This window comes from Cervus canadensis, chromosome 7 (genome assembly GCF_019320065.1).
Source record: "Cervus canadensis isolate Bull #8, Minnesota chromosome 7, ASM1932006v1, whole genome shotgun sequence".
Lineage (NCBI taxonomy): Eukaryota > Metazoa > Chordata > Mammalia > Artiodactyla > Cervidae > Cervus > Cervus canadensis.
The window spans coordinates 50,325,824-50,352,590 of record NC_057392.1 but is presented as its reverse complement, the minus strand read 5'-3'; the positions used below and the strand labels follow the sequence as shown (position 1 = coordinate 50,352,590).

Below are 26,767 nucleotides of genomic sequence, written 5' to 3'. Positions count from 1 at the left end.
AAGTCCTTAATAAGTAACAACTATATTTGACATAGTCTCCATTCCCGTAAGCATTAATTGAGTATTAATTAATTAATTATTAATAAAGTATTTTTCTTGTCCCCAATAACCTTTCATTTCTTAGTAACTTCTTTGAAGTGTAACATATAGTTACACATCTTTCACCTTGAATTTCCTAGGCTCACTTTAATGGCAGAGAGGGAGCTTTCTCAGCTCCATTTTTCTGACATCTAGGGGCACAGTATCTGTCACAGAGAATGTTCCCTAAATATTGGAATTAATTAATGAGGACCTTTGTGAACCATGGCTAGAATACTGTCTCCCCTAACAAGGCTGTAAACCCAGTTTACAGAACAACAGCAGGACACAGGCTGTGGAAGTCAGTTTAGAAAGAAGCAAGCCAAGTGCCCTATGACCTTTTTCTTTGTCGGGTGAGATGGTTTCTAATGTTACCATTAAGGGAGAGGCGCCCAGCTCGTATGAGAACTGAGATCCAGTAGGTTCATACTGGCCTGTGATGATCCTTTCGGGGACATCTGGCTGCTGCTGCTGCTAAGTCGCTGCAGTTGTCTGACTCTGTGCGACCCCACAGATGGCAGCTTACCAGGCTCCTCCGTCCCTGGGATTCTCCAGGCAAGAATACTGGAGTGGGTTGCCATTGCCTTCTCCAGTGCATGCATGCTTGCTAAGTCGCTTTAGTCGTGTCCGACTCTGTGCGACCCTATGGACATCAGCCCACCAGGCTCCCCTGTCCACGGGATTCTCTAAGCAAGAATACTGGAGTGGATTGCCATTTCCTTCTCCTGGGGACATCTGGAAAATGTGAATAAAAAATATTGCCTGTCATGTCAGTAAATAAAAGATGTTGTAGACATTTGACTATCACATTGCCACAGCCACCTTGAAGTTTCATCCTGAGGGAACTCAGGATAGTAACTGGATGCCCACCATCGACAGGGCTGTAGTCCATAGGGTCGCAAAGAGTCTCACACAACTGAAATGACTTAGCACGCCATGCAGCAGTCAAGTGCTGCAGCCACCTCCGATGGTGCGCGCTGAGGAGACACAGGATGATAAAACACAGGATACTAGCTCCAGATAGCTAATATTCATACCAAAGCAATCATTTCATTGAGCCCAATTCTTGCATCTTCCCGTACATAGAAAAGCACTACATTCTTAAACTTGAGACCTCTGGTTTTCTTCAATTAACAGTAATCTGAAGTTCTGACTACCTGGTCTTTGTTGCAAAAATTCCTATATGTCCTGGCTCCTCAACCCTCTTGCCTCTTTAAAGCAGTCCCTCAGAGTGATCTGAGAGTCCTGTCTCACTGGCTTAAAGTCCTCAGAATGTCTGCCAAATAAAACATGATTCTCAACTTTTATGTTGTGTCAGAAAACAACCATGTTTGAATCACAGACTGGCATTCCCCTTGATGTTTCACTTTTTCCGCTATCTCTTGCCAAGAAGTATTGTGTGGTTAGAGATCATGTACTCATCTCAATCTCAGCATGAACCACATAGAATTTTCAGGGATCTTGACCACTGGTTGAAAACCAGAAGAAGAAATACGAGGTTTGAGCTGGGTCACATTAGCAAAGTTCCAAGGAACAAAGGAGATGACATTCCCTGACTTTAAAAATCTGATGAGCTGGCAGGGAAAGGAAGCCCTAGAACAATTCCAGGTAGCCTCACAGAACTCAATAGTCTGAATGAAATTAAGTAGACTTGCCTAATATTCAGAACTGTTCATTAGGGGAATAATTACTGGATGTAGAAGATCTCTCTTCAAAAGAAATTAAAGGGTTTCTTCAGATCACCAGCCCAGGTGGGATGCATGAGACAAGTGCTCCGGCCTGGTGCACTGGGAAGACCCAGAGGAATCGGGTGGAGAGGGAGGTGGGAGGGGGGATCGGGATTGGGAATACATGTAAATCCATGGCTGATTCATATCAATGTATGACAAAACCACTGGAAAAAAAAAAATAAAAAAAAAATAAAAAAAATAAAAAAATAAATAAATAAATAAAATCACAAAAAAAAAAAAAAAAAGAACCTGCGTGCGGGGATTAGTTAAGTGAAAAAGTTTTAAGGATTTATAAAATCAGAAGATAAAAATATTGTGATGATTGTTATGTTTTGAAAATACAGACTAGGACTAACATGAGACTAGACACTTTAAAAAAAGCAAACTGTGCATTACAAATGAAATCCCCTAAGGCAACATTACTTTTCAAAACAGTTTTGAATCTTGGAATATTTTGAATTAATTGTTTTAATGCTGCATAATGTATAGATGGGGCAACCAAGAAACTTGGTATTAAAAAGTTATACAAAAAAAAAAAAAAGAAATTAAAGGGTTTCTTAACAGGGAAGTTATGAAGGCAATTCTGCACTGGCTATGGGCTACGCTTGAAGAAGCACTGAGATTTCTTGCAACCATGAGATATTAGTAAATGTGCTGAAAGTTATTTATTTCTTAAAAACCAAGCATGAATGACTAGGAATAGTTTCTTTGGCAATGGTCTATATCTCTTTTCAATATGATTATTTGCTCATTCATTCATTTGTCAATTTATTCACCAAATAATTGTTGAGAATATGTTGTCTGCTGGGCCCTTTAGGCTCCGGATGGTGAAGACTAGGCTGAGAGTCCTCAAAGAGGCAGGAGGACCATGTCAGAATCACTGGTGAGCATTTTCAAACTTCATACGATCACTCTGCTTCCGTTCTGATAAGCCATCCATCAATAGCGTCCTTGGCAGGGAGGGAGATCTGAGGTCTTCCAAAGAGTTAATACTAAGCCAGGGGATTCTGGCATGACCCATTTCCATGAAATTTGGAATTTTTAGGGAGCAGCTTTATTAGTGTTTGAAAAAAAGTACTAGTTAATCCCTCACTCTCCTAATGCGCCCTCTTTCTAAAGGAAAGGAGACCTGAGAAATTCACAGATGCAGAGAAATGGCATCCAATTGCTGGCATTTGGGTATGTTGTAGAGTATGACAGGTACGTTAGTCTTTGACCCCTCCCATTTTAAAATAATAATAAAAGCAAGATTAGTATGCTTTGAGAAATTGCTTTCAGGGGAAAAATTTCCCTATGTTAGCAGTGCAGAGCCGGCTTCTATACTTTATAATTTATACAGAGAACATTCATTTTACAAATGACAAAAGTCATTTTTTCTCATTAGTCTTCATCTGTAACGTGTTCCTTTCTTTCATTTCCTAAAGCACGTTTCCAGATAACCTCAGAGAAAGTAAAGTTCTTGCAGTTTCATGCCCTGTATGTGAGCTAATTGAGGTGCTGCTCATCAGCTTTTGTGGGGACGTGCACAGAGCATTCCCAGGCGTGAAGATCCAGAACACAGAGGACCATGAGGGCATCTAAATGGAGGTGGGGGTGGAGAAATCCCAAGGACTATCTCACCAGGGAGACTCGGGTCTTAGATTTACTTGTGCTTTCATAATGTTTTGCTCTGAAACAAAGCATTGAAGTTAAGTGATTTTATACTTTCAGTGGACCCAGAGCCATAGAAACGTAGGTTATATTTTTAAGTATGTTATTGACTTCTAATCTCATACTAAGATTTGAGACAATCTTATCAGCTTCCAGAACAATGAGTGAAGCCTGTCTCCTCCATTCTGATCAATTCTTCCTTGTTCTTTTTCAAAGAACTGATCTGTTGGACAAGTGTCTACACTTGGTTGTATTTCTAAAGATGGAGATTTCCAAGAGGATAAAGGTCATGGTATACAGATATGATTTCTTTTCTGACTTTGGCTTCCCACAAGACCTGAGGAGTAAAAGGGTAGGATTTCATAGCAGCCCCGATCTCTCTCTCCCCTGCCTTCCCCTTGTTTATTTTTTTTCCTCTCTATTCTCTGGGAAAAGCTTCTATCAGCTTGGAGCTGAGCATTGAAGGCAAACCCATCCTCTTTTGCTGTTGTCCACTGAGATTTTTTTTCCTCTGGTACTAACAAGCATGCCTTTTTTCTCAGTGGTGTACAAGTGTTGAGAATTAAGTTTGATCCTACAGAATCACCAAGCCAATTGTGAGTACCACTCCACAGCTCCACATTCAGTGATGTCACACTGGAATAAGCCATGGTTGGAGTATCCCTATTACAGAAATTGGTAAACCCTAGCCATCAAAGCTTTTTTTTTTTTTCTTTCCCCTTCAAGAGTTCTGGGATACCAACAAGGTGATTGGTCTGGAGCTAACCCCCAGTTATGAGGTATCTGGATCTCTTCTGCCAGAAAGTTCTTATGTTTTCAGGAGGCTAAACAGAGGAGGCAAGGACAGGGAGGGCTGAGTGAGGAGAAGAAGTGTCACTCAACTGAAAAAAAACTGTTCTAATAGGAAGACAGCTTGGATGGATGGGGGATGAGGTAGGCGTGTTTTTTCACAGGGCCCTGTGTCCATGAGGTAAGAGAATTACTCCAACTGTCGGTAGACCTGTCTAGGACAGTCACTAAGATGGCAAGTTGTGTTCAGTTCATGGATGAGTGAAGGTGAAAGCAGGGAACCTTCTGGAATAATTTTCCTGCTTTCCTCTTGATGGCTTCCTTGGTGGCTCAGAGGGTAAAGGATCCACCTATTGTGCAGGAGACCCAGTTTCAATCCCCTTGATACCCTCTGACAGTTTCTCTCCAGGGTAAATGTGTCACTCCTGATGTCTTCATTTGCTTTTTGCTACTGAAAAGTGAGAACTATGTTCATCTTTGCATTTTCTCTCTTTTCCTGGCTGCTAGGAAGACTGAAAGGGGAAGCTGTATTTTTTTGACTTTTCATGATCAGAAACTTTTGTGTATCCCTCTTTATTTATTTCTTATATTGGGTCCTTGCTTTTCATGCAAGCAAGCTCAAATTCATTGAGGAGACTCTTAAGCTATCACTCAACCAACCAATCCATCATATTTAATTTTTGGAAAAAGTGTTTAGTCTTACATTAAAAAAATAAAAGGGAAAATTTATGGATGGGTGAGGAATGCTCCATATTTTACTTTCTCTCTTTACTCTCCAAATAGAAAAACTCACAAAATAAAATATGACTATATATTTCTAAGTAGATTATCTCCTCTATTCTTCATATTTTGGAAACTATATACTTTATCTTGCTTATTAGATTGTCAAGTTCTTTATTGTGTGGACCAAATTTAAATTTAATTATGTATGATGTTTATTAAAGCTTGGCACCTGATAAATAAATAAACGTGACATAGCTACATGGATGGAAAATCTGGGGAAATGGTTTCTTAGTCAGAGTATATCTATATTCATCAACTACATTTCCTAAATAGATCAATCCTTTAAATGTTTTGTGCTTAGTGCTAGGAAAGCAGTGTGTTTTTAATGACTTTGAAAACTTTTTGTACTTCAGTATTTAAGCATTGTATCTGAAATCTTATATAATGATACCCTGTTTCTAAGGCATTTTGGAATATTGTCAGAATCTAGATGCCCAGTTCCTTTTTCACAGTGTTCAAACAGAGGGAAAACTTGAAAACAATAATAGATCAATAACTCACAGGCTTGGTGTGAATACAGATCATGGAGATGCTTGCTAAAAATCCTGTTTTTCTCTCACAACCACCCTAGCTTCTACTTACTAAATCAGAATTATGGAGAAGAACCCAAGAACCTGTATTTTAAGGACTGAATTGCTCCTTCACTTGAGAATTTGTGTTTCTGACCAAGTGTGAGGAAGATCAGGCAAATCCTTCTTTTTATCTCTAAAACTGGGCAAGAAATATAGGGGATTATTAAGATTCTTGGGAAATTTTGCAATGGTTTACTTTCAAAGTCACCAGGATTCACCATTTTAAATTACAGATGAGTGAAGCAGGGACTCTAGGTCACTGTGAGTTAATGAGAAGCCTAAGCATTTCCTGTGCTACTATTATCCTATCATTTCCTAACCTATGTGCCTTTATAGATCTCATCCTCAAAACTGTACCTCTATTCTTTGTCTCTCTTTCTGACTGGTGGGAAATGTCTCTTGGACCATGACTAAGTCTTATTTATCCTTAGATCCCTAGTGCCTTGCAAAATGCCTGGCATATTAGAGGAGTTTAGTTCACAGATCAATGAATGCATTTATTTATTCATTCCTTCCACACAAGTCTATTGAGTTTCTACCATGAATCAGGCACTGTTCTAGATTCTGTAAATAATAGTGGTGAATGACATAATTAACTGAGCAAACAAAATCCTCATCTCCAGGGCCAGTTCTCCTAGTAAAATGCAATCATTATATTGTCTTTCTGTCTCTCAGAAGACCTGGAGGCTTAAGAAGCTGATGTTTATGAAATGACTCAAGTTTTTTTTTGAGGAAAGAAAAGAGACAACACAGAGAATGCTGTTCTATAATCCTGAGAGAAAAGATCAAATCTTATTTGATTGCACTGTTCTTTGAGTCTTCCCTTTTTAATAAGCGTGCCTACGATGAGAATAATTTAGAACACTCTGATGCCAGTAAATGAACTGGGATTATGTGAAGTTGATGTAGCCTTATACCAACAATTCACTCATCCTAAGCCATGTAACATTTGCATTTATGCTAGCAAAATTTTCTCTGGAGTACCCCAAACCCTACCTGATCTCTTGTTCTTCAGTGGTAAGACCCAGTCCAAACGTGTGATGGATGTCATAGCAGCTGTTGCTATCTTCCAGCAACCTAGGATGTGGTCAGGACAGGAACCGTACTTCAGTTCATGATACTCAACAAATCAGTGTTCTTCCATTATATTCTGATGCGTGGTGAGGACAAAAGTCAGACTTACCCAACCTTCTGAAACTTCTTCTCCGAGTTGTTCCAAACATACCTGATTTTCTGCACTTGGATACACCGCAACTGCAAGTACAAATGAGATAGAACAGAAAAGTGAAAAGAAAGTAAAACCACTCAGTTGTGTCTGTTTGTGACCTTCCCAACCCAGGGATCAAACCCAGGTCTTCCACATTGCAGGTGGATTCTTTATCAACTGAGCTACCAGGTATACCCTGATAGAATAGATGTCATTCACAAAGTAAAGCCCATCAAGGAAGGTGAGGGTTGGTTAGTCCAGGTCCTCAAACAGCTCTCACTTTTCTTGACATAGAGCTATAATTTTCAGCCCAGCGGTGTGTTTTCAGAACTTTCATCCAATAAATACATTATACTCTTGCAAAGAAAACATGCTGTAACATTGTACTGTTAAAGTCAAATCACTTACTTTTAATTCTGGCTTCAATACAGCTTTATTTATGACTGAGTGGCAGTCAGCCACCAGGGGTTCTTCTGAGTTCTTGCTTATAGGAATCTTATGTGTGGATAAGTAGAGGCAGATTACCTTCTTCCTCATATATCTTTGAAATTCATCCTAGATAAGACAATTCAGCCCGTGAAATTCTGAAGTGTTATTCCATAAAGCAGTCAGTCAACCAAATACCTGCCAAGTCCTAGATCAGTGGTTGCCAAAGTTTGGGCTACTGATAAAAGCATCTGCATCACCTTGGAACTTGCTAGACATGTAGGGTCTTAGTCTCACCCCAAACCTGCTGGGTCAGATATTATTGGGAGGCTAACAGTCTGTGTTTTAAAGAGTCCTCCAGGTAATTCTGATTTGCACTAAAATTTGAGAACCTCTGTGCTAGGGAAAAAAGAGAAAGATACACTTTGCAAGAAAGTTCATATCCAGGAAATAGTCTCCAGCTATCCTAAAATGACATCTAGGTGTTTAAAATGTATAATATCCCTCAAAACACATATTTTTGAAAAACTGAACAGTAATTCCCTTGTATATGTTTAAGAGTTATAACACTGGCAGCCAATGCTCATGTTATGGCTAAGAGCACTTACAATTAGCCTGACGTGGCAGAAATTTCTCCAGGCAGATGTGGAGGAAATGTCCTACATTCCTGGGTCAAAATAAGATGTAGCAAATAGATGGCAAGGACAGTTTTGCCATATTGTATCTGGGGGCAGGGAAGCCCTTAAATCAAGGAGGATCTGCTCTGGAATGCTGATCATCACAGGTTATGTACTAGATGCAACACAGAAGGGAACGCACCGTCGTCCTTAGCAAAACAGTGTCTGCTTCTTGCAAGGAGCATGGGATACAATAGGCCCATACCCTCCACTGGGGCTTCCAGTAGAATAACAGGGGAAGGACCCCACAGGTCAGCACGGATGTCACAAGGAAGAGAACTCTGCGTAGCTTCTGGGTCTGGTAACCAAACACCTCCTGGAGAGTAAATAAAAGATCACTATTTTTTTCCCCACACAAACACACATTTTGCTCCAGGACACACAATCTTTAGGTGCAGGTTGGGTTGGGAAAGGAATCTAGTTTTGGTTGGTGGGATCAGATCCATTGCTTACAGCTGTCAGCTGATACAATTTAAAAAAAAAGAAAAAGAAGGAAGGATTCATTTTGCTATCCTGGCACATGGAACTAAAATGTTAGGAGCAAGGAACAGGCAGACTTATTTGGTTCTAAATATTCATGAGTCACCTCAGATTTATTAATATAAAATACCTATGTTTTAGATCAGATTTACTTCCTTTAGATAAAAGGCTTTTAACAATTATTAATATGAACTTATTGGAGGAAGATGATAAATTATGACCAATAGGATTCATATCTTGTTTAAGGAATGAAAGTGTGCATAAATGTACTGCTTGGTAAAACAGTAGGGTGATATAAATTAAGAGATTATTTGTACACATGAAAGATTTTCAACAGACACCTTATAGGTATTTATCCTGAGAGTAACATGCTGAAATATTTCTGTTTTTAATAATTGATTAGTTAACACTTGTCATGAATTGAGTGAAGACTCGAGATGTAGTTTTCAGTTCAGTTCAGTCACTCAGTCTTGTCCGACTCTTTGTGACCTCATGAACCACAGCATGCCAGGCCTCCCTGTCCATCACCAACTCCTGGAGTTCACCCAAACCCATGTCCATTGAGTCGGTGATGCCATCCAACCACCTCATCATCTGTCGTCTCCTTCTCCTGCCGTCAATCTTTCCCAGAACCAGGGTCTTTTCAAATGAGTCAGCTCTTCGCATCAGGTGGCCAAAGTGTTGGAGTTTCAGCTTCAACATCAGTCCTTCCAATGAACACCCAGGACTGATCTCCTTTAGGATGGAATGGTTGGATCTCCTTGCAGTCCAAGGGACTCTTAAGAGTCTTCTCTAACACCATAGTTCAAAAGCATCAATTCTTTGGCGCTCAGCTTTCTGTATAGTCCAACTCTCACATCCATACATGACTACTGGAAAAACCGTAGCCTTGACTAGACTAGATGTAGTTTTAGGGGAAGACAAATAGCCAAAAACAATAGATTTTCTTAATTAAAGCTAATTTCTAGTTTCCACCTCCTATCATGAAATTTCACAGTATTGTTTTCTAAATTTAAAAAAACTAGATAGAATCATAGGAGTCCCAGAAGAAGAAGACAAAAAAAAAAGGCCATGAGAAAATACTCGAGGAGATAATAGCTGAAAACTTCCCTAAAATGGGGAAGGAAATACTCACACAGGTCCAAGAAACACAGAGAGTCCCAAACAGGATAAACTCAAAAAACCAGATAGTGTATTTAGAAAACCCACAGGGCTCCTGATTATGAGTGGCATCGTTACTCTACCATTATTTTACTTTCTGCTGTTATTGTGTGTGTGGGTGTGTTTTCTATGACTGAAATTCGGGGTCCAGATCATAGGAGTGTAATGTCAAAAAAAATAGGTTTTTCTACAGCACTTTCAGTGATGGAATCTCCTGAATTTTATGCCAGTTTATTTTTTAAAGTTTATTTATTTTTGACTGTGCTGAGTCTTTATTGCTGCATGTGGGCTTTCTCTAGTTGTGGTGCATGGACTTCTCTTGTTGTGGAGCACAGCCTCTAGGGCACATGTGCTTTGGTAGATGTGTCTGCAGGCTTAGTTGCCCTGTAGTACGTAGAATCTTCCCTGACCAGGGATTGAACCCCTACATTGACAGACAGATTCTTAACTGCTGGACCACCAGAGAAGTCCTTACGACAATTTGAAAGTGAAAGTGAAGTCGTTCAGTCGTGTCCAACTCTTTGCGACCCCATGGACTGTAGCCAACCAGGCTCCTCTCCATGGGATTTTCCAGGCAAGAATACTGGAGTGGGTTGCCATTTCCTTCTCCAGGAGATCTTCCCAATCGAGGGATTGAACCCGGGTCTCCTGCATTGTAGGCAGATGCTTTACCATCTGAGCCATCATGCTTATAATAAATCTTTTGGCTTAATTCTTTGGGAAAGTTTTCATCTTCAAAATAATCATTTTAATTAATATTTTCTAATAAAGACCTCTGGTAGATCAAGGTTTCAATACAAGTTGATGAAAGTAACCCTTAAACATATTGAAAAGGTCACAGGCTTAAGAAGCAAAGACATAAGTTAAAGTCACCACTCTGTTGGCTTCCAACTATGTAAACTTAAGTAAATCATTTCATTTCTAGGGAATCCCAATTTACTCTTCTACAAAAGCAATTAGAAATATGTACCTTACAGGGCTCTTGGACTCAAATGAGATAATGTCACTTTACGTGTTCTGCAAAGTAATTACAAGGTTAAGAGTTTCTTTCCACTACTCCTCAATAGGATCACCTACTTGGGGAAAAATTATCCATTAAGTTTCGTGATGCAGCTATTTGGAAATTATTCATGATAAGCTTTACATGTATCTTAGAAACACATGTTCACTCTGCTTTAAGCATATTTTCAGTTAGAGCTCCTTTCTCTCTCTCCTATCTTTCCTCTGATTCTGTAAACCTGCTTTGGTTTTATTTGTCAGTTACACTAGGTTTATTAGACTCAAATAAAAAGTATATGCCAGTGCACATATTATGTCATAAATATGCATTCTTTTACATTTTAAAAAATGGAATAGCTTTAGCTTTAATTTTTTTAAATTTATTATTTTTAGTTTAGGCTGTCCTGAGTCTTTGTTGCTGCAAGTGACTTTCTCTAGTTGCAGAGAGCCAGGGCTCCTCTTTAGTTTCGGAGTGCAGGCTTCCCTCTGCATGAACCTCTCTTATTGCAGGGCACAGGCTGGGGTGTGTGGGCTTCGGTAGTTGTGGCACATGGGCTTAGTTGCCCCAGGGCACATGGGATCTGCTCAAACCAGGGACTGACCTACTGTCCCCTGCATTGCAAGATGGATTCTCAACCACTGGACCCCCAGGGAAGCCCAGTATTCATTCTTTTACAAAGTTATTTACAGGGTCTATTTCCAAAGCCCAAGAGTACACAAAATAGAAGCAGAATAGTTTGGAATTTTAGTCCAGCTTTTAGCTGAAATGCGCACATTTGTAGACAACATAACTTTTTTCTGTTTACTTACATACAGCAATGGCATTGGTCATCATAATTCTGGTTTTCCATCAGGTCTTTTCTATACAACAATTTTTTTATTAAAAAAGTAACTCACAATGCTATCAAGACTTCAATGAAATCACTACAGCTACATACTTCCAATAACCTTATAAATTGAGTAATTCTTTAAAGAAAGCAAGGTGATAAATTGTATTAAGAATTATAAAGATGTTTCTATCCCCTGAATCAGTAATTCCACACTCAAAAATATACCCTAAGGAAATAATACAGAAAGTGATGTATATAAAGATTTCAGCACAGCATTATCTGTAATAGCAAAATTACTAGAAGGAATAAATGATAGCTAACAGTTCGATAAGATGTGAGTCAAAACAATGGGCTATTGTGGAGCCATTTAAAACAAAATGTATGAACTCAATGTAGAAGTATGGGCACGATATGCTGCTGCTGCTGCTGCTGCTGCTAACTCACTTCAGTCGTGTCCGACTCTGTGTGACCCCATAGAAGGCAGCCCACCAGGCTCCCCTGTCCCTGGGATTCTCCAGGCAAGAACACTGGAGTGGGTTGCCATTTCCTTCTCCAATGCGTGAAAGTGAAAAGTGAAAGTGAAGTTGCTCGGTCGTGTCCAACTCTTAGCGACCCCATGGACTGCAGCCCACCAGGCTCCTCCGTCCATGGGATTTTCCAGGCAAGAGCACTGGAGTGGGGTGTCATTGCCTTCTCCGGGGCATGGTATGATATAGATATAATGTTAAGTGAAGGAAAGAACAGATAAAATAAAGGGACAACAAATAGCAACATGATGAACTTTAACCTAACTATATCAGTAATTACATTAAATGCAAAAGGTCTTAATTCTATGATTAAAAGCAAAGATGATCAGGCTAGACAATAAAAGATTTAGTATATGCTGTTTAAAAGAGACACACTTTAAATGTAAAGAAGCAGATAGATTAAAAGGATAAACAAGGGGAAAACATAGCATACAAACACTAAGGAAAGAGAAGGGGGAAAGCTATATTAATGGCAGACAAAATAGACTCTTAAAAAAAAAGAAGAGAAAAAGGACAAAGATTCATTCAACAAAGAGACATAACAATCTTAAATTTTTGAGCATCTATAAACACAGTTTCAAAACTTGTAAAGCATACTTGATAGAACTTAAATTTACTCTCATTATTGGAGATTTTAAAACATAAAGAAAGAAATAATAAAGATAGGAAGAGAAATGAATAAGATAGAAAGCAGACATACAATAGACAAAATCAATATTGCCAGATTTGTACTTAGAGGGGTTAATAAAATTGATAAACTCAAATCTGAATATTTTATGGTTTTTAAAGAAAATGAATGTGTAACTAAAAGCCCTAATACCAAAAAAAAAAAATCTTCAATCCCAGATGGCTTGTGAATCCTTCCAAATATTTGAGGTAGAAGCAATATAGTCTTTCACAAACTCTGTCATAAATAGAGGAGGTAGGAATGCTTCCAACTCATTTTATGAGGCTGGCATATTCAGATACCAAGATCAGATAGGTATGTAATAAGAAAGAAAAATTATAGGCTAGGATTTATAAGAAACATGGATGAAATTATCCTGAAATACATTTTCTAAATCAGTGAAATACTTAAAAAGTGATGTGTCATTATCAAATGCAGTTTATTCTAGGATTACAAGAACTTGAAAATCAATGTATTTTGGTAGATTAACTTGAGGAGGAAAATGATAATCAGATATAGAGAAATTTTCATAAAATTTAATATCAATACATTAAAAAAGAAAGAAACCTCTCAGCAACCAAGCAACAGATAAGAACACCTTTCAGCTAATATCATGCTTAATGATAAAATATTACTGCTCTTGAAGTGACAAGCAAAATAAGGTTACCAGCAATCACCACTAGTATACAATATAGTACTGGAAATCTTAACCATTGCATAAGACAAGAAAATGAAATAATGTTTATATTAATTAGAAAATGAAAAGTACTAATACGATATTATATACTTGAAAGTTGCTAAGAGCGGAAGTCTTAAGTGTTCTCACCACAAAAGAGAAGTGATAATTATGTGAGATGATGGAGGTGTTAGCTAATATTATCGTGATAATCATTTCACAGTATTTAAGTATATCTAATCAACATGTTGCATACTTTAAACTTAAAAATTTTTATATGCCAATTATATCTCAATACCTTTGGAAAAAAGAAGTAAAACTCTATGAGTAGATAATGTGATTACAGTCATAAAGAAATTCAAAAGAATGCAATTATCAGAGTTAGTAAGTGAACTTATCAAGGTTTTTGGATACTGTGTCAATATAGAAAAACCAATTGTATTTAAATATACTAGTAACAAACAACTTGAGAGTAAAGTTAAATATCATTTGTAGTACTATCAAGGGGAAAAAATCAATTATCTTGTAATAGTTCTATCAAAATTGTGCAGGACCTCTGAATGGAAAACTACATATTATTACTGAGAGCAAAGATACAAATAGAGAGGTTTATTAAGTTTGAGGACTAACCATTAGCAATCCCATTTAACTAATTGATGATTAAATTCATGGAACTGTACAATGAAGATCAGTGTACTCTTTGACATCACTTATGTATACATGTTGATAAAAAATAAAACAAAAGTGGAGTTTGTTATTAGATGTTCAAGCAGGTGGAAGTTACTTTACTTACTTTAGTGTGATTGAATTGAGAAAGTGAGAATGACAGCAAAATTTGGGAAGTGAATGATAAAAGAAAACGACCATAGAAAGGATTTCTATGGGAAGTAGGAAGTTTGGTGACCCAGGAAGACAGTAGCTGTCTTGAGCTGTGGATGACTGGAAAGTGCCAAGATACATAGGAGCAGAGTTAAAAATCACATCTCTAATAACCAAGATAAATTTCTGTGAAAGACATTGCTTATAGCTGGAAACAGCTCAGTATTAAAATATCAACAGCTTTTTCCCTGATCTGTTAAAAAAAATCAGTAAAAAAAAAAAAAAAGATAATAGATAGACAGAAATAAAAGACCTTGCAAATGTCAGAGTAACTTTCAGAACTGTGTAGCTCCTTGAGCAAAGATGAACAGAAGGAATGTTTTTGCTTCCTTGATAAACTGGCCTCATAAATCTTAATAAAATTCCTTTCTAGCCTTTCTCAGTTTTCCTAGATATGTGACTAGATATGGAACTTGAGGTCTCAGCTAAAAGAATCACTACTTTATTTGGCACTCTTTCAATCTAGTCTCAATTGTCTTGTCAATGCTTGTGTGATTTGAGTTTATCATATTTTCATTTTAACCAATTAATCTCAACTATAATTTGATTGTTCTAAATGATTATTCTTCGATACAGTAAGATTCACTCAGATTTCTCCTAAATACTGATTCAGTTCTAGTAAAACCCACTAAGAAATGCAGGATAGATGAGAGAGCCAGGAATATTATGTGAGCCATAATCGGAAGACAAGTAGAATGTAGAGGTTTTGTAAATGTAAAGGTACTGCAAACAGGAGTGAGATTACTTTCAGTGAAGTGAGCTTTGCCACCTGTTAGCTATGTGACCTCAGGACTTAACCTCTCTAAGTCTCAATTTCCATCTCTGTACTTAGGGGATATTAATAACACACACCTGGACAAATAGTTGTGACGGTTAAACAAGAAGTGTAAGGTGCTGAGCGCAAAGGAAGTGCCCAGTCAATGTTAGCAGTGGTTTGATAATAGGTTCCTAGTGGCTCAGACAGTCAGGAATCTGCCTGTAACGCATAAGACCTGGGTTTGATCCCTGAGTCAGGAAGATCCCCTGCAGAAGGAAATGGCAACCCATTCCAGTATTCTTGCCTGGAGAATTCCACGAAGAGAGCAGCCTGGTGGGCCTACAGTCCATGAGGTTGCAAAGAGTCAGACACGGCTGAGCAATTAACACTCCCACTTTTCAGTCAAAGGAGGAAGAGAGGTGACTCAGTTTCGAGTTGCAATATAAACTGAGTCAAGGTTGGCAATGGAAACAGGCTGTACTCCATTGGCTGAGGACCCCACACCTGCCACTTATTACTGGAGTTGAATAGCACAGAGGTTGTGCCCATCTTTGAATAAACTTGAATTGTAGTTTCTCGAAGCAGTAATGTTCCCTCACTTCTTTGTTCCCCAACAGAATTCTGTATTCCAAATACTAGGAGAGGTGGCACAGCCTTAATAGTCTTTTCCTAGACCCAGAGTACAAAGTAGACAGGCTTGGTGCTGACTAGGAGTAACTGAAATATGCACGTGCCTTTTGACGGACGTTGTTCTGTAAGGTCACAATTCAGAGCCTTATCCAAGTCTGTCAGCAGAGCCTCTGTTCTTTACAGCCTACTCTGCTACCTTCTAGAAGCCCTCATTCCTATTTCTTGCTCCATCACATGCCAGTTAATGTGATCTGGGTAAATGATTTAATTCTCTGAACTTTAGATTCCTTGCGTGAAAAATGTGGCTGGTTGTAAAACAATGGAAGTTGTCTGACATCACAGTTAAAAGCTGGAGATAGGGCATGAGAAAACCAAGTTCAAATCATGCCTCTACCACTTAAGCACTTAACCCTTGGGAAATCCACATGATTTCAGATGATTCAATTTCCTCCTTCATAAATAAAAATAAAAACATTAACTATTTGTCTGGGTTATTGTGAGAAACTAATGAGATAATGCATGCAACACACTTAATACAGTTCCTGAAACGTTTTGAAATTCATTATATGTTGAGAGTAAACATTAGCTTGGTTAATTTACCATCCAACAAAATTTCAGTGGATTATAAGTGGCCAGTCTTGTTGAACAGACTGTGAAATGATTTGACCATAGGCAATATGCTGAGCTAAATGCTATTTGCCAAAACCATAAGTTGTGCTTCTAAAAGTGGCTTAAGTGGAATTTTTGCTTTTTCCACAGAGCACAAATTGTCAAAACTGAAATCAAATTCGGGCCAAAGAGAAAACTGCTCACCTTTGTGATATGTGAAACTGGGAGAAAGACTTTAAGATAAACACCAGATTGATTCAAAGACTCACTAGATGTAGTAACTATATACACAAGTATCCCAATGCACACATACACACCATTACAGTCACCCTTCATAGTATGGGAGGTAAACAGTGTACCAGATTATTCTCTCTCTGATGCTTACATAATATGACCTTTTATATGTTTACTTCACTGAGCTCAATTTTCTCAGCTGTAAAACTGATATCTGTGTAACTAGCTCATAGGGATTTAGTGAGAACATATGTGAAGCACTAGCTCATAGAGGACATTAATTATGTTTTCTTTTCTTTATAGGTAGTTTGTATAGCTACCATCAGAGACAGAATCTAGATTGGTCACACTATTTAGGATAAGAGAATTACAGGGCTCAGCTTCATCTAAACATGATTTCTTCCCCAAATTCCCTTTTGGTGGGATCTTCTTCATCTCATAGAACTATCCCCAAGGGTTTCCTTCCTACTTGTTCTGGAATTTTCATTGCATCTGGAGCACTAAAATTTTGAACCCCTGGGCTTGTGAACAGGTCTTTTTTCAGTTTTTGTAAGCTGTCTTATTATGTTCACCATTCATGTATTTATCCATCTGGAATTTTTGTAGCATACCCACAATGCAAAAGCACAATAGTGATTCAAGTTTTTTGGAATGGGTATTTTGGGTTACAGTTCATAACATTCTCATTTATTCAAGCCAGATTATTATAGCTCAAAGTTACAAATTTATTTATTCAAACAAGATATGGCATAAATAACTCTCAGTACTTCAATTACCTTTCCTAGATGGCAGTGCCAATTTCTTGTTGTGACAAGTTAGGTTTTTCCGTAAGTAAGAATTTTTCAATAACATTAGAGTAAGTTAGCTTTTTCTCTGTAGGTCTCAAACTTTTAGTCCTTTGAATCATGGTGAAAGAGATAATGTCTCTGTGTCCTTTTATGAAGCTAGAATTCATCATGTTTTATCTTCTTTTTTTAAAACAACAATCACAGCTCTAGGTTTCTATTCATTATTCAGTCTACCCTTTGTTGTCTTTATCTGGACGTGCCAAATTGTGTTCTTTTATGTGTTGAATGGGAGGATATTCTTAAAACTGCTCTCTTATCTCTTACTCTGCCATGTTTCAAAGTTCTTTTCTTTAATGTTACAATAATATTGTCTGTAGGTAATGAATCATGCTAGTGTGGCTATTGTTCCTTATCCTACTATTACTGGTTTGGTGTGATCACATGTAGTAATTTGTGTTAGTTATCACTAGTCACCAAGCATTGTTAATTATAGCTTTCTATGTTTTGTCCTGCATTCATGCCATGGAGTGCCCTTTGAGTAAGGATAAAATGTCATGAGTACTTTCACTTTTGTCCACATTTGACAATAAGAACTAACCTTTCTGGGCATTTACTTAGGTGTCATTTAATCTTCACAACAATCATATGAAAGAGATATTATTATGTATTAAAATATGTATTATTAATAATACTTGTAATTTATTATCTATAGATCAGATAAACTGAGTATTATGGGGGAGGGATAAATTAGGAGTTTGGGATTTACATACATATACTACTACATATAAATAGATAACCCACAAGGACCTACTGTATCAGTTCAGTTCAGTCACTCAGCTGTGTCTGACCCTTTGTGACCCCATAGACTGCAGCATGCCAGGCCAACCTGTCCATCACCAAATCCCAAAGTTTACTCAAACTCATATCCGTTGAGCCAATGATGCCATGCAACCATCTCATCCTCTGTCGTACCCTTCTCCTCCCACCTTCAATCTTTCCCAGCATCAGAGTCTTTTCAAATGAGTCAGTTCTTTGCATCAGGTGGCCAAAGTATTGGAGTTTCAGCTTCAACATCAGTCCTTCCAATCAATATTCAGGACTTATTTCCTTTAGGATGGACTAGTTGGATCTCCTTGCAGTCCAAGGGACTCTCAAGTGTCTTCTCCAACACCACAGTTCAAAACCACTAATTCTTCAGCACTCAGCTTTCTTTATAGTCCAACTCTGACATCCATACATGACTACTGGGAAAACCATAGCCTTGACTAGACCGACCTTTGTTTGTAAAGTAATGTCTCTGCCTTTTAATATGCTGTCTAGGTTGATCATAACTTTCCTTCTAAGGAGTGAGAGTCTTTTAATTTCATGATTGCAGTCACCATCTGCAATGATTTTGGAGCCCCCCAAAATTAAGCCTGTCACTGTTTCCACTGTTTCCCCGTCTATTTGCCATGAAATAATGGGACCAGATGCCATGATCTGAGTTTTCTGAATGTTGAGTTTTAAGCTGATGTTTCCACTCTTCTCTTTCACTTTCATCAAGAGGCTCTTTAGTTCTTCTTCACTTTCTGCCATAAGTGTGGTGTCATTTGCATATTTGAGGTTATTGATGTTTCTCCCAACAATCTTGATTCCAGCTTATGCTTCATTCAGCCCAGCATTTCTCATGATGTACTCTGCATATAAGTTAAATAAGCAGGGGGACAATATATAGCCTTGACCTATTCCTTTCCCAATTTGAAGCCAGTCTGTTGTTCCATGTCCAGTTCTAACTGTTGCTTCTTGTTCTGCATACAGATTTTTCAGGAGGCAGGTCAGGTGGTCTGGTATTCCCATCTCTTGAAGAATTTTCCACAGTTTGTGGTGATCCATAATGTCAAAGGCTTTGGCATAGTCAATAAAGCAGAAGTAGATGTTTTTCTGGAACTCTCTTGCTTTTTCAGTGATCCAACAGATATTGGCAATTTGATCTTTGGCTCCTCTGCCTTTTCTAAATCCACCTTGAACATCTGGAAGTTCACAGTTCACGTACTATTGAAGCCTGGCTTGGAGAATTTTGAGCATTACTTAGATAGCATGTGAGATGAGTCCAATTATATGGTAGTGTGAACATTCTTTGGCATTACCTTTCTTTGGGATTGGAGTGAAAACTGACCTTTTCCAGTCCTGTGGCCACTGCTGAATTTTCCAAATTTGCTGACATATCGAGTGCAGCACTTTCACAGCATCATCTTTTAGAATTTGAAATAGCTCAATTGGAATTCCATCACCTACACTAGCTTTGTTTGTAGTGATGTTTCCTAAGGCCCACTTGACTTCACGTTCCAGGATGTCTGGCTCTAGGTGAGTGATCATGCCATTGTGATTATCTGGGTCATGAATATCTTTTTTGTATCTTTTGTCTGGGTCATGAATATCTATATGGCTATACAGTATTCTTGCCACCTCTTCTTAATATCTTCTGCTTCTGTTAGATCATTCAGGTATGACCTAAATCAAATCCCTTATGATTATACAGTGGAAGTGAGAAATAGATTCAAGGGATTAGATCTGATAGAGTGTCTGAAGAACTATGGATGGAGGTTCGTGACATGGTACAAGAGGCAGGGATCAAGACCATCCCCAAGAAAAAAAAACTGCAAAAAAGCAAAATGGTTGTTTGAGGAGGCCTTATGAATAGATGTGAAAAGAAGAGAAGTGAAAGGCAAAGGAGAAAAGGAAGGATATACCCATTTGAATGCAGAGTTCCAAACAATAGCAAAGAGAGATACGAAAGCTTTCCTCACTGATCAATGCAAAGAAATAGAGGAAAACAATAGAATGAGAAAGACTAGAGATCTCTTCAAGAAAATTAGAGATACCAAGGGAACATTTCATACTAAGATGGGCACAATAAAGGACCAAAATGGTACAGACCTAACAGAAGCAAAAGATATTTAAGAAGAGGTGGCAAGAATACTGTATAGCAAATGGCAAATATACTCAATATTTTGTAATAATTACAAGGGGAAAGAATCTGAAAAAGGGTATTTATATATGTGTGTGTATATATATATACATATACTGAATTACTTTGCTGTACACATGAAACTAACACAATATTGTAATCAACTATACTTCAATAAATAAATGAATAATCAAAAATAAAAATCCTTGCCAACTCTCCCCAACAAAATAAAATAAAATGAAATGTAGACCTGTTGACAAACTAGAAAAATAAAAAAGAAACACATGGTCTGCCCATAAGTAAAAGCACAACTAAGGATTTTTGTTTGATGAGGCTCATGGTGAGAGAGCACTAAATATACATCCAAAGGAAATGAAATGTATAGGCTGATTAGCAGGGTCAATTTTAAGAACCAAAATTGGCCCTGTGTCAAAGACATGGAACAACATGGCACATTCCTTTTAAAGTTGTTTGTGGAGTAAGAGCATCACTAAACAGGAGGGGTGTCTCAGTAATTATTTGCTTCAAATTTCTCTCGGGAAAAAAAAAAATAGCTGTACACCATCTTTCACGGATGAACATCCATTGTCTGCTTAAGATAGACTACTCACTACCTGGCAGGGTTACACCTTCACTTGTTGGACAGCTGTGACGGCATATTCATTTTTCTATCACTGCATAACCAATGGCTTAAAACAGCACAAATTTATTGTCTCACAGTGTCCATGAGATAGGTCTGGCTAGCTGGGTCCTCCACTCAGAGTCTCATAAGACTAAAATAAGGTATTGTCTGGACTCTGTGCCTTCTGGAGATCAAAGATTTCATTCAAGATCACACAGTTGTTGGAAGGATTCAGTTGCTTGTAGCTTTAGAACAAAGGTCCCCATTCTCTTACTGGTTGTCAGCCAAAACTACTGTCAGTTCTCAGTTCTTACATATTACTCAGAGCTTCTTACTACTCTGAACCTTCCACCTTCAAAGGTGCAAGGTAAAGCCTCCTTTGCTCATATCTCTCTCATGCTTTAAATCTTTCTGACTTCAGGAAATGTCCAGTTTGTTTTCTGGGCTCACCTGATTGGGTCAGGCTTATCCAGATACTTTCTCTCTCTTTTTTAATTGAAATATAGTTGATTTACAAGATTGTATTAGTTTCAGGTGTACAAAAAAGTGATTCAGTTATTTTTTTTTATTCCACTATAGGTTATTATAGGATACTGAATATAATTTCCTGTGTTAGACAGTAAATCCTTGTTGCTTATCTGTTTTATGTATAATTTATACCTGTAATCCCGCACTCCTAATTTGCCCGTTCCTCCCTCCTTCTCCCCTTTGGAAACCATTGTTTTGTTTCCTAGGTCTGTTTCAGTTTTGTACATAAATTCATTTTTATTATTTTTTAGATTCTACACATAAGTTATATTATATAATATTTGTCTTTGTCTGACATTTCATTTAGTATAATATTCTCTATGTCCATCCACGTTGCTGCAAATGACAATGTTTCATTCTTTCTTATGACTGAGTAATATTTCATTATATACATATATATATACTTTGTCTTCTTAAACCAGTTGTCTATTGATGGGCATTTGGGTTGTTTCCATATCTTGGTGATTGTAACTAGTACTGCTGTGAACACTGGGTTGCATGTATTTTTTTTAAACTACAGGTTTCATTTTTTCCAGATATATGTCTAGGAATGGGATTGCTGGGTCATGTGGTAACTCTATTTCTCTTTTTTTTGTCTCTAGCTGTGTATCCTTATTTTTAATTTTTTGAGGACCCTGCATACTGTTTTCCACAGTGGCAATGCCAATTTATATCCACCAAGAGTTTAGGAGGGTTTCCTTTTCTCTACACCTTCTCCAGCATTTATTATTTGTAAATCCCTTTTTGCCATATGTCCCCTGTGTTACAAGGCAGATTCTTAACCAGTGAACCACCAGGGAAGTCCCCAGAGGACTTTTTAAATCTTCATTCTGTCACCTATATTGTTCCTTCTCCCTCATAATGGGGTGCCAGTTGAAGATTAGATAAGCTTGTCAATCTATAACATAAATGGTGACTAAATAAGAAAGAGACATTAAGGCTCACTTTAAAATTTTCAAAGTTAGCCCTTTGAGTTTTATTTTGTTTGTCCTTTAATGGATGATTAGGAGTATGTGATAGTGTTTAAAACAATTCAGATGTTCAAAATTTCTGATTTTTCTTACCAACTCATATTGGTAAGACATTTTTTTTTACATATTATTTTTGAAATGATAGACCTCAAACAATTATCATTCCCCAAGTTTAATCAGAGGAAGAGGAAATACCCTTAGCATCAAATTCACCTATTACATTATTTCTGTAATTTTTAAAGCCATGTGACAACCCCTGACTCCTTGTATGTAAATTTACCCTTTATATTTTCATAGCACTTTCCATGTTTCCTATATGACCCTTGCAAACCTTGTGAGTCAGAAGGGGTAATTGATGTCATTCTCAGACAACTAACAAGGTCCCATAAGGTGTCCATAGCCACCCAGTCAGCTGTGGAGCCTTGACTAAGATCTGCTGCCTTAAGTCCATGGCTCCTCCACTGTTTTCCAGAAAAAAGTTACCACAAATGGAAGCTCTCTCCTATCAAACCTGTGTCCTCCACTCCAAGCAGCCATTTTGCCTTCTGGGTTGCTCCCTTTTGTGATTCTGACACTAGAGTGGTGGGCATCTGTGCAGACGGGAGCACCGAGGCAATGGTTGGGCTTGACAACCAATGTGACTCATGCAGCGCTTCTGTCTCATGGGCAGAATCTGTCTCATCTCCGCCAAGTAAATGCAGCAAGTGAGGCCTGAGAGGACTCTGAAATAGAGGCTGCTAGGCACCTCCTATGCCTCCTGAGGCACCTGGCTGAAGAGAAATATGACTTTTTCTCCCAGAAGACTAATCACAATTCTAAAATGACACCAGTCATACATTGAAAACATCCTTTCTTACAGTGGTTCCATGGAACAGTAGTTATGAGGGACTCTGCCCCCACCAAGAAAGGATTCCATGTATACACATGTGTGAAATAGAGCACAGTGTAATGCCTTTGTATAGATTCACAGTGAAGCACAGTATACTCAAGGCTCTGAGAGGCCCTGAAGTTATTGGCCAGCCTGTTTCACCACGTACTCCTCAAACTTAATTGCTAGGGAGAAAAGGGGAAGTTTTTATATAATAAATACTATTAACAATATTGTACAACAGAAGATATTTTTGGAAAGGCAGTCTTACCTCCTCTCATCCTCACCACAATTCCAAATGGTTGGTATTACTAGCCTCATTTGACAAATAACTCAGCGAGGTTAAATAACTTACCCAACAGGACCAGAATCAAAGCCCAGGTCTGCCTCAGAACAAATCCCTATCCATTAGGCATGAACTGTACAGACTCCAGACTCAGTGAGGATCTGTGGTTGTGAAGGATGCTGCGGGCTCTGAGTGAAACAGCGGGGTCCTGAGAAGATCACAAGAGAAGACAAGAAAAGCTGACCTCAAATGGAGAGGCTGATGAAACACTTGGGCAGAAGAAAGGAGATGCTTTTGGGGGAAAAGTGAAGGAACAAGAGACCACTGGAGCCAGGTGGTGGTGTGGGGGTGGGGAGCGGGAGGCAGGAGATTGGGGAGTACAGTCAAGGCCTCTACAGCGACGGGACCTATCACATGAGCTGTTGTGAGGGGAACATGAAGTATTGCTTATCAAACACCCAGCACAGCGCCCACACAGGAAGTATGTGGAGGAGCAGGGGCTGGAGAACAGGAGATGGGAAGGCAAGGTTCAACTGTGATACTCCAGCCACACCTCGTATCTGAGATGAGCTCAGGAAAATGACCCAACACTGCGCGTGGATCACCTCACAGGCCCCCTCCACCCACGGAGGTAGTTTCCACCTCACACCCTGTCACACAATCACAGTGCTTGTTCACTGGAAACGATGACTGCAAGAAGTCAAGTCTGGGCCCCGGGAAACCTTTGGGAAAGGAAGAGCAGGTGCTGAGAGGTTGCAAAGGCTGGGGTTAGACCAGGCCCTGGTTGAATTGGCCTACTAATTATCTAAGAAAAAAAAAATTCCAGAGTTTATCATAAGACTATTTTACATAAGCATACAGATCTCTGGCTTCTCTTTCAAACTCAAAAGATCTGAGAGCGCTGGGCCTGTGACATCTAGAATGGCAATTGCCTGGAGGCAGGTGGCAGCTTCCTGTCAGCTGTGGACCTAGGTCACCCCTGTAGCTTGCCTACTAGCCAAGTTTCCTGACTCACCTGAGTAGGATTTGCATATGTGCTCTCTGCCTAAATTCTTGAGTAAGATTTATGAAGAAGAGATCAACAGCCGCTCCTTCTCCCCCTCCCCAAGATGCCCTGACAATGAGGTAAACCTAGTGGGAGTTCCTAACAGAGGTTTTTTTTGGTGGATTTTGCTAGAATTGTTTGATCACCAAACAATTTCTTCACCAAAAATGAAAAGCGACTCCTGCTATTTAATCCTTTGATACCCATGCCCCCTGTGTGGTTAATAGAAGTAAAACACTAGACTCTAAACTTTAAAAATACAGCACTGAGTTAGAGAACAATGAAGAGAAAACAGAGATTTTTTTTTTTTTTTTTTTTTTTTGCACGCTCATACTGAAAAAAAGCAGCAGACCTGGTACAGAGTTGTTCGGTAGTGAACACAGTGAGTAAGTTTTAGTTCTTTGCATCCCTGCAGTCCAAGGATTTTAGAACACTATATCGCTGTCAAGATCTGTGGGGCAGAAAAATGCAAGCCACTGATGTAAGCCACTTTTGTAATTTCAGTTTCCCAGAAGCCATATTGAAGAAGTTAAAACAAAAAAAACCAGGTGAAATTAATTTTCATAATGTTTTATTTAACCTAACCTATCCAAAACATTGTCACTTCAATGTGTAACCAATATAAAAATTATTCATGAGATATTTTACACTTTGTTTTTAGTAAGCTTTCAAAAGCCTATGTGTAGTTTTATTAACACACTAAAGCACATTTCAGCTGGAATCAGCTACTTCTCTAAAGGGGCTTTCTTGGTGGCTCAGTGGTAAAGAATTTGCTTGCCAATGCAGGAGACAAGGGTTCAATCCTTGGGTCAAGAAATGGCAACTCATTCCAGTATTCTTGCCTGAGAAATCTCTCTGACAGAGGAACCTGGCAGGCTCCATGGGATTGCAAAAGAGTTGGACATGACTAAGAGACTAAACGGCAACAATTTCTCTAAAACCATGTGTGGCCAGTGCAGGTATAAATGACATTTATTTTCCATAGGTTCACAAACACAGTAAGTGGGAAGAGAGTGGATACGAATTTCCCACAGATTTCATAGGGAACCGGGAGAACCAGGCAGAAAATTGATACCCTTTGGATGTATGAACCCTGTCCTCTGGATTCCTTTCTGCCCTTCAGTGCACCCTGTCTATTCCATCCCCTCTTTTTCTTAATCCCCATTTCTCACTGCCTGGCTAGAGTGTAAACAGCACAGGGTGTGGAGCGGGGAGGAGTGGACTGGCTTCCTAGGCTGGTCCTTGGAGGCTGAGGACCTTGGGCAAGTTGCTTAACCTCCCAAGTCTCATATTTCTTGTCTATGAAATAGGATTAATTCCTTCCATGAGTTCTGAGGATCAAATAAAATAATAAATGTGAAGTCTTCAGTACCAAAGAGATACTGTAGGAGTTTTCGAGCTTTTCATAATTACTTTTCAAGATTTATATGTGTTTGGTGGAAGGGGCAGTGGGGAAAAAGAATCCAAAAAGTGAGAACATTTTTTTTTTTAAATATGGTCACACTCTAGTCCTTCTTCAATACTTGGTGCTTAAAATCTCTCTCTTGGCTCTTGTAAGGCATGATTTCAGCCCAGAGCACTAAAAATAAAAGAAATTTTTTTTAAAAAAGACTTTCATTTTTTGCCTGCATTTGTCTAATTATATAGAGTGCCAGATGATAAGTGGGAACACCTCCATCAGTAGTACCCTGTGGGTGTGTACAGCCATTACTCTGCAAAATGTCTGAGGAGGGAACTTCACGGGTCCAATCAAAGCACATCAGGATGGCAAGAGCTAAAAGACACACGGTCGTCATCTAGAAGACACAACTTTCTCTTCCCTGAAGGTTCCCCTGCTGTAAAAGTGTGCCTTGTGGATCTCCAGGAGCCTTATCAGACTTCAACCTCTCCAGCTCCTAAAGTCAGCACCACCCCAAGTAGCCTACAGGCTCAGACACTTTTGAGAAACGATAATAAAAAGAAGGGAAGACTCACCAGTTCGTTCTCCTCTCCTGGGTTGAGCAAAGCCTGATGGTCCTTTCTACTCTCCTCCTCCATCTGAACAGGACCGCCAAGCTAATTCCCTGGGGAAATGTCAAACCCGCCAGGGCTTCAGTGAATTCAGAACAATCACTACTTGTCATTGCTGTTCTCAGGAGCTTTTAAAATCTCTTAGCACACGCCTTACCTATTAGACTAACAAAGGAAAGAGAGGAAATACTTTCCTCAGCCACAGGATTGGCCTGTTAATCCTTTTTTTTTTTTTTTAATTCTTAGTATTTACTTGCCGAGCTAGGTATAAGTGCCTCCAGACTCAAACTGTTGAACTAGAAAGATAAATCATTTCATGTGCTGTCCATTTCAGCCAATCA

At 38.6% G+C, this 26,767-nt stretch overlaps 1 protein-coding gene across 5 annotated transcripts in view; it reads right to left on the bottom strand.

Moving 5' to 3' along the window:
* Positions 1-26,532, bottom strand: part of ATP13A5 (ATPase 13A5) — a 113,958-nt gene extending 87,426 nt beyond the window's left edge. For 3 of the 5 annotated variants that reach the window (XM_043473355.1, XM_043473352.1, XM_043473353.1), the window contains exons 1-5: positions 26,391-26,532; positions 8,055-8,228; positions 7,218-7,364; positions 6,786-6,856; positions 6,599-6,679 (exon numbers count right to left, since the gene is read on the bottom strand). In XM_043473355.1, coding sequence (XP_043329290.1) covers positions 6,599-6,679; positions 6,786-6,856; positions 7,218-7,364; positions 8,055-8,228; positions 26,391-26,453 — 536 coding nt within the window. In that variant the 5' untranslated portion in view covers positions 26,454-26,532. The remainder of the gene's footprint in view (positions 1-6,598; positions 6,680-6,785; positions 6,857-7,217; positions 7,365-8,054; positions 8,229-26,390) is intronic. The other 2 variants (XM_043473354.1, XM_043473356.1) reach the window with 2 other exon arrangements.
* Between the last annotated feature and the right edge of the window lie 235 nt (positions 26,533-26,767).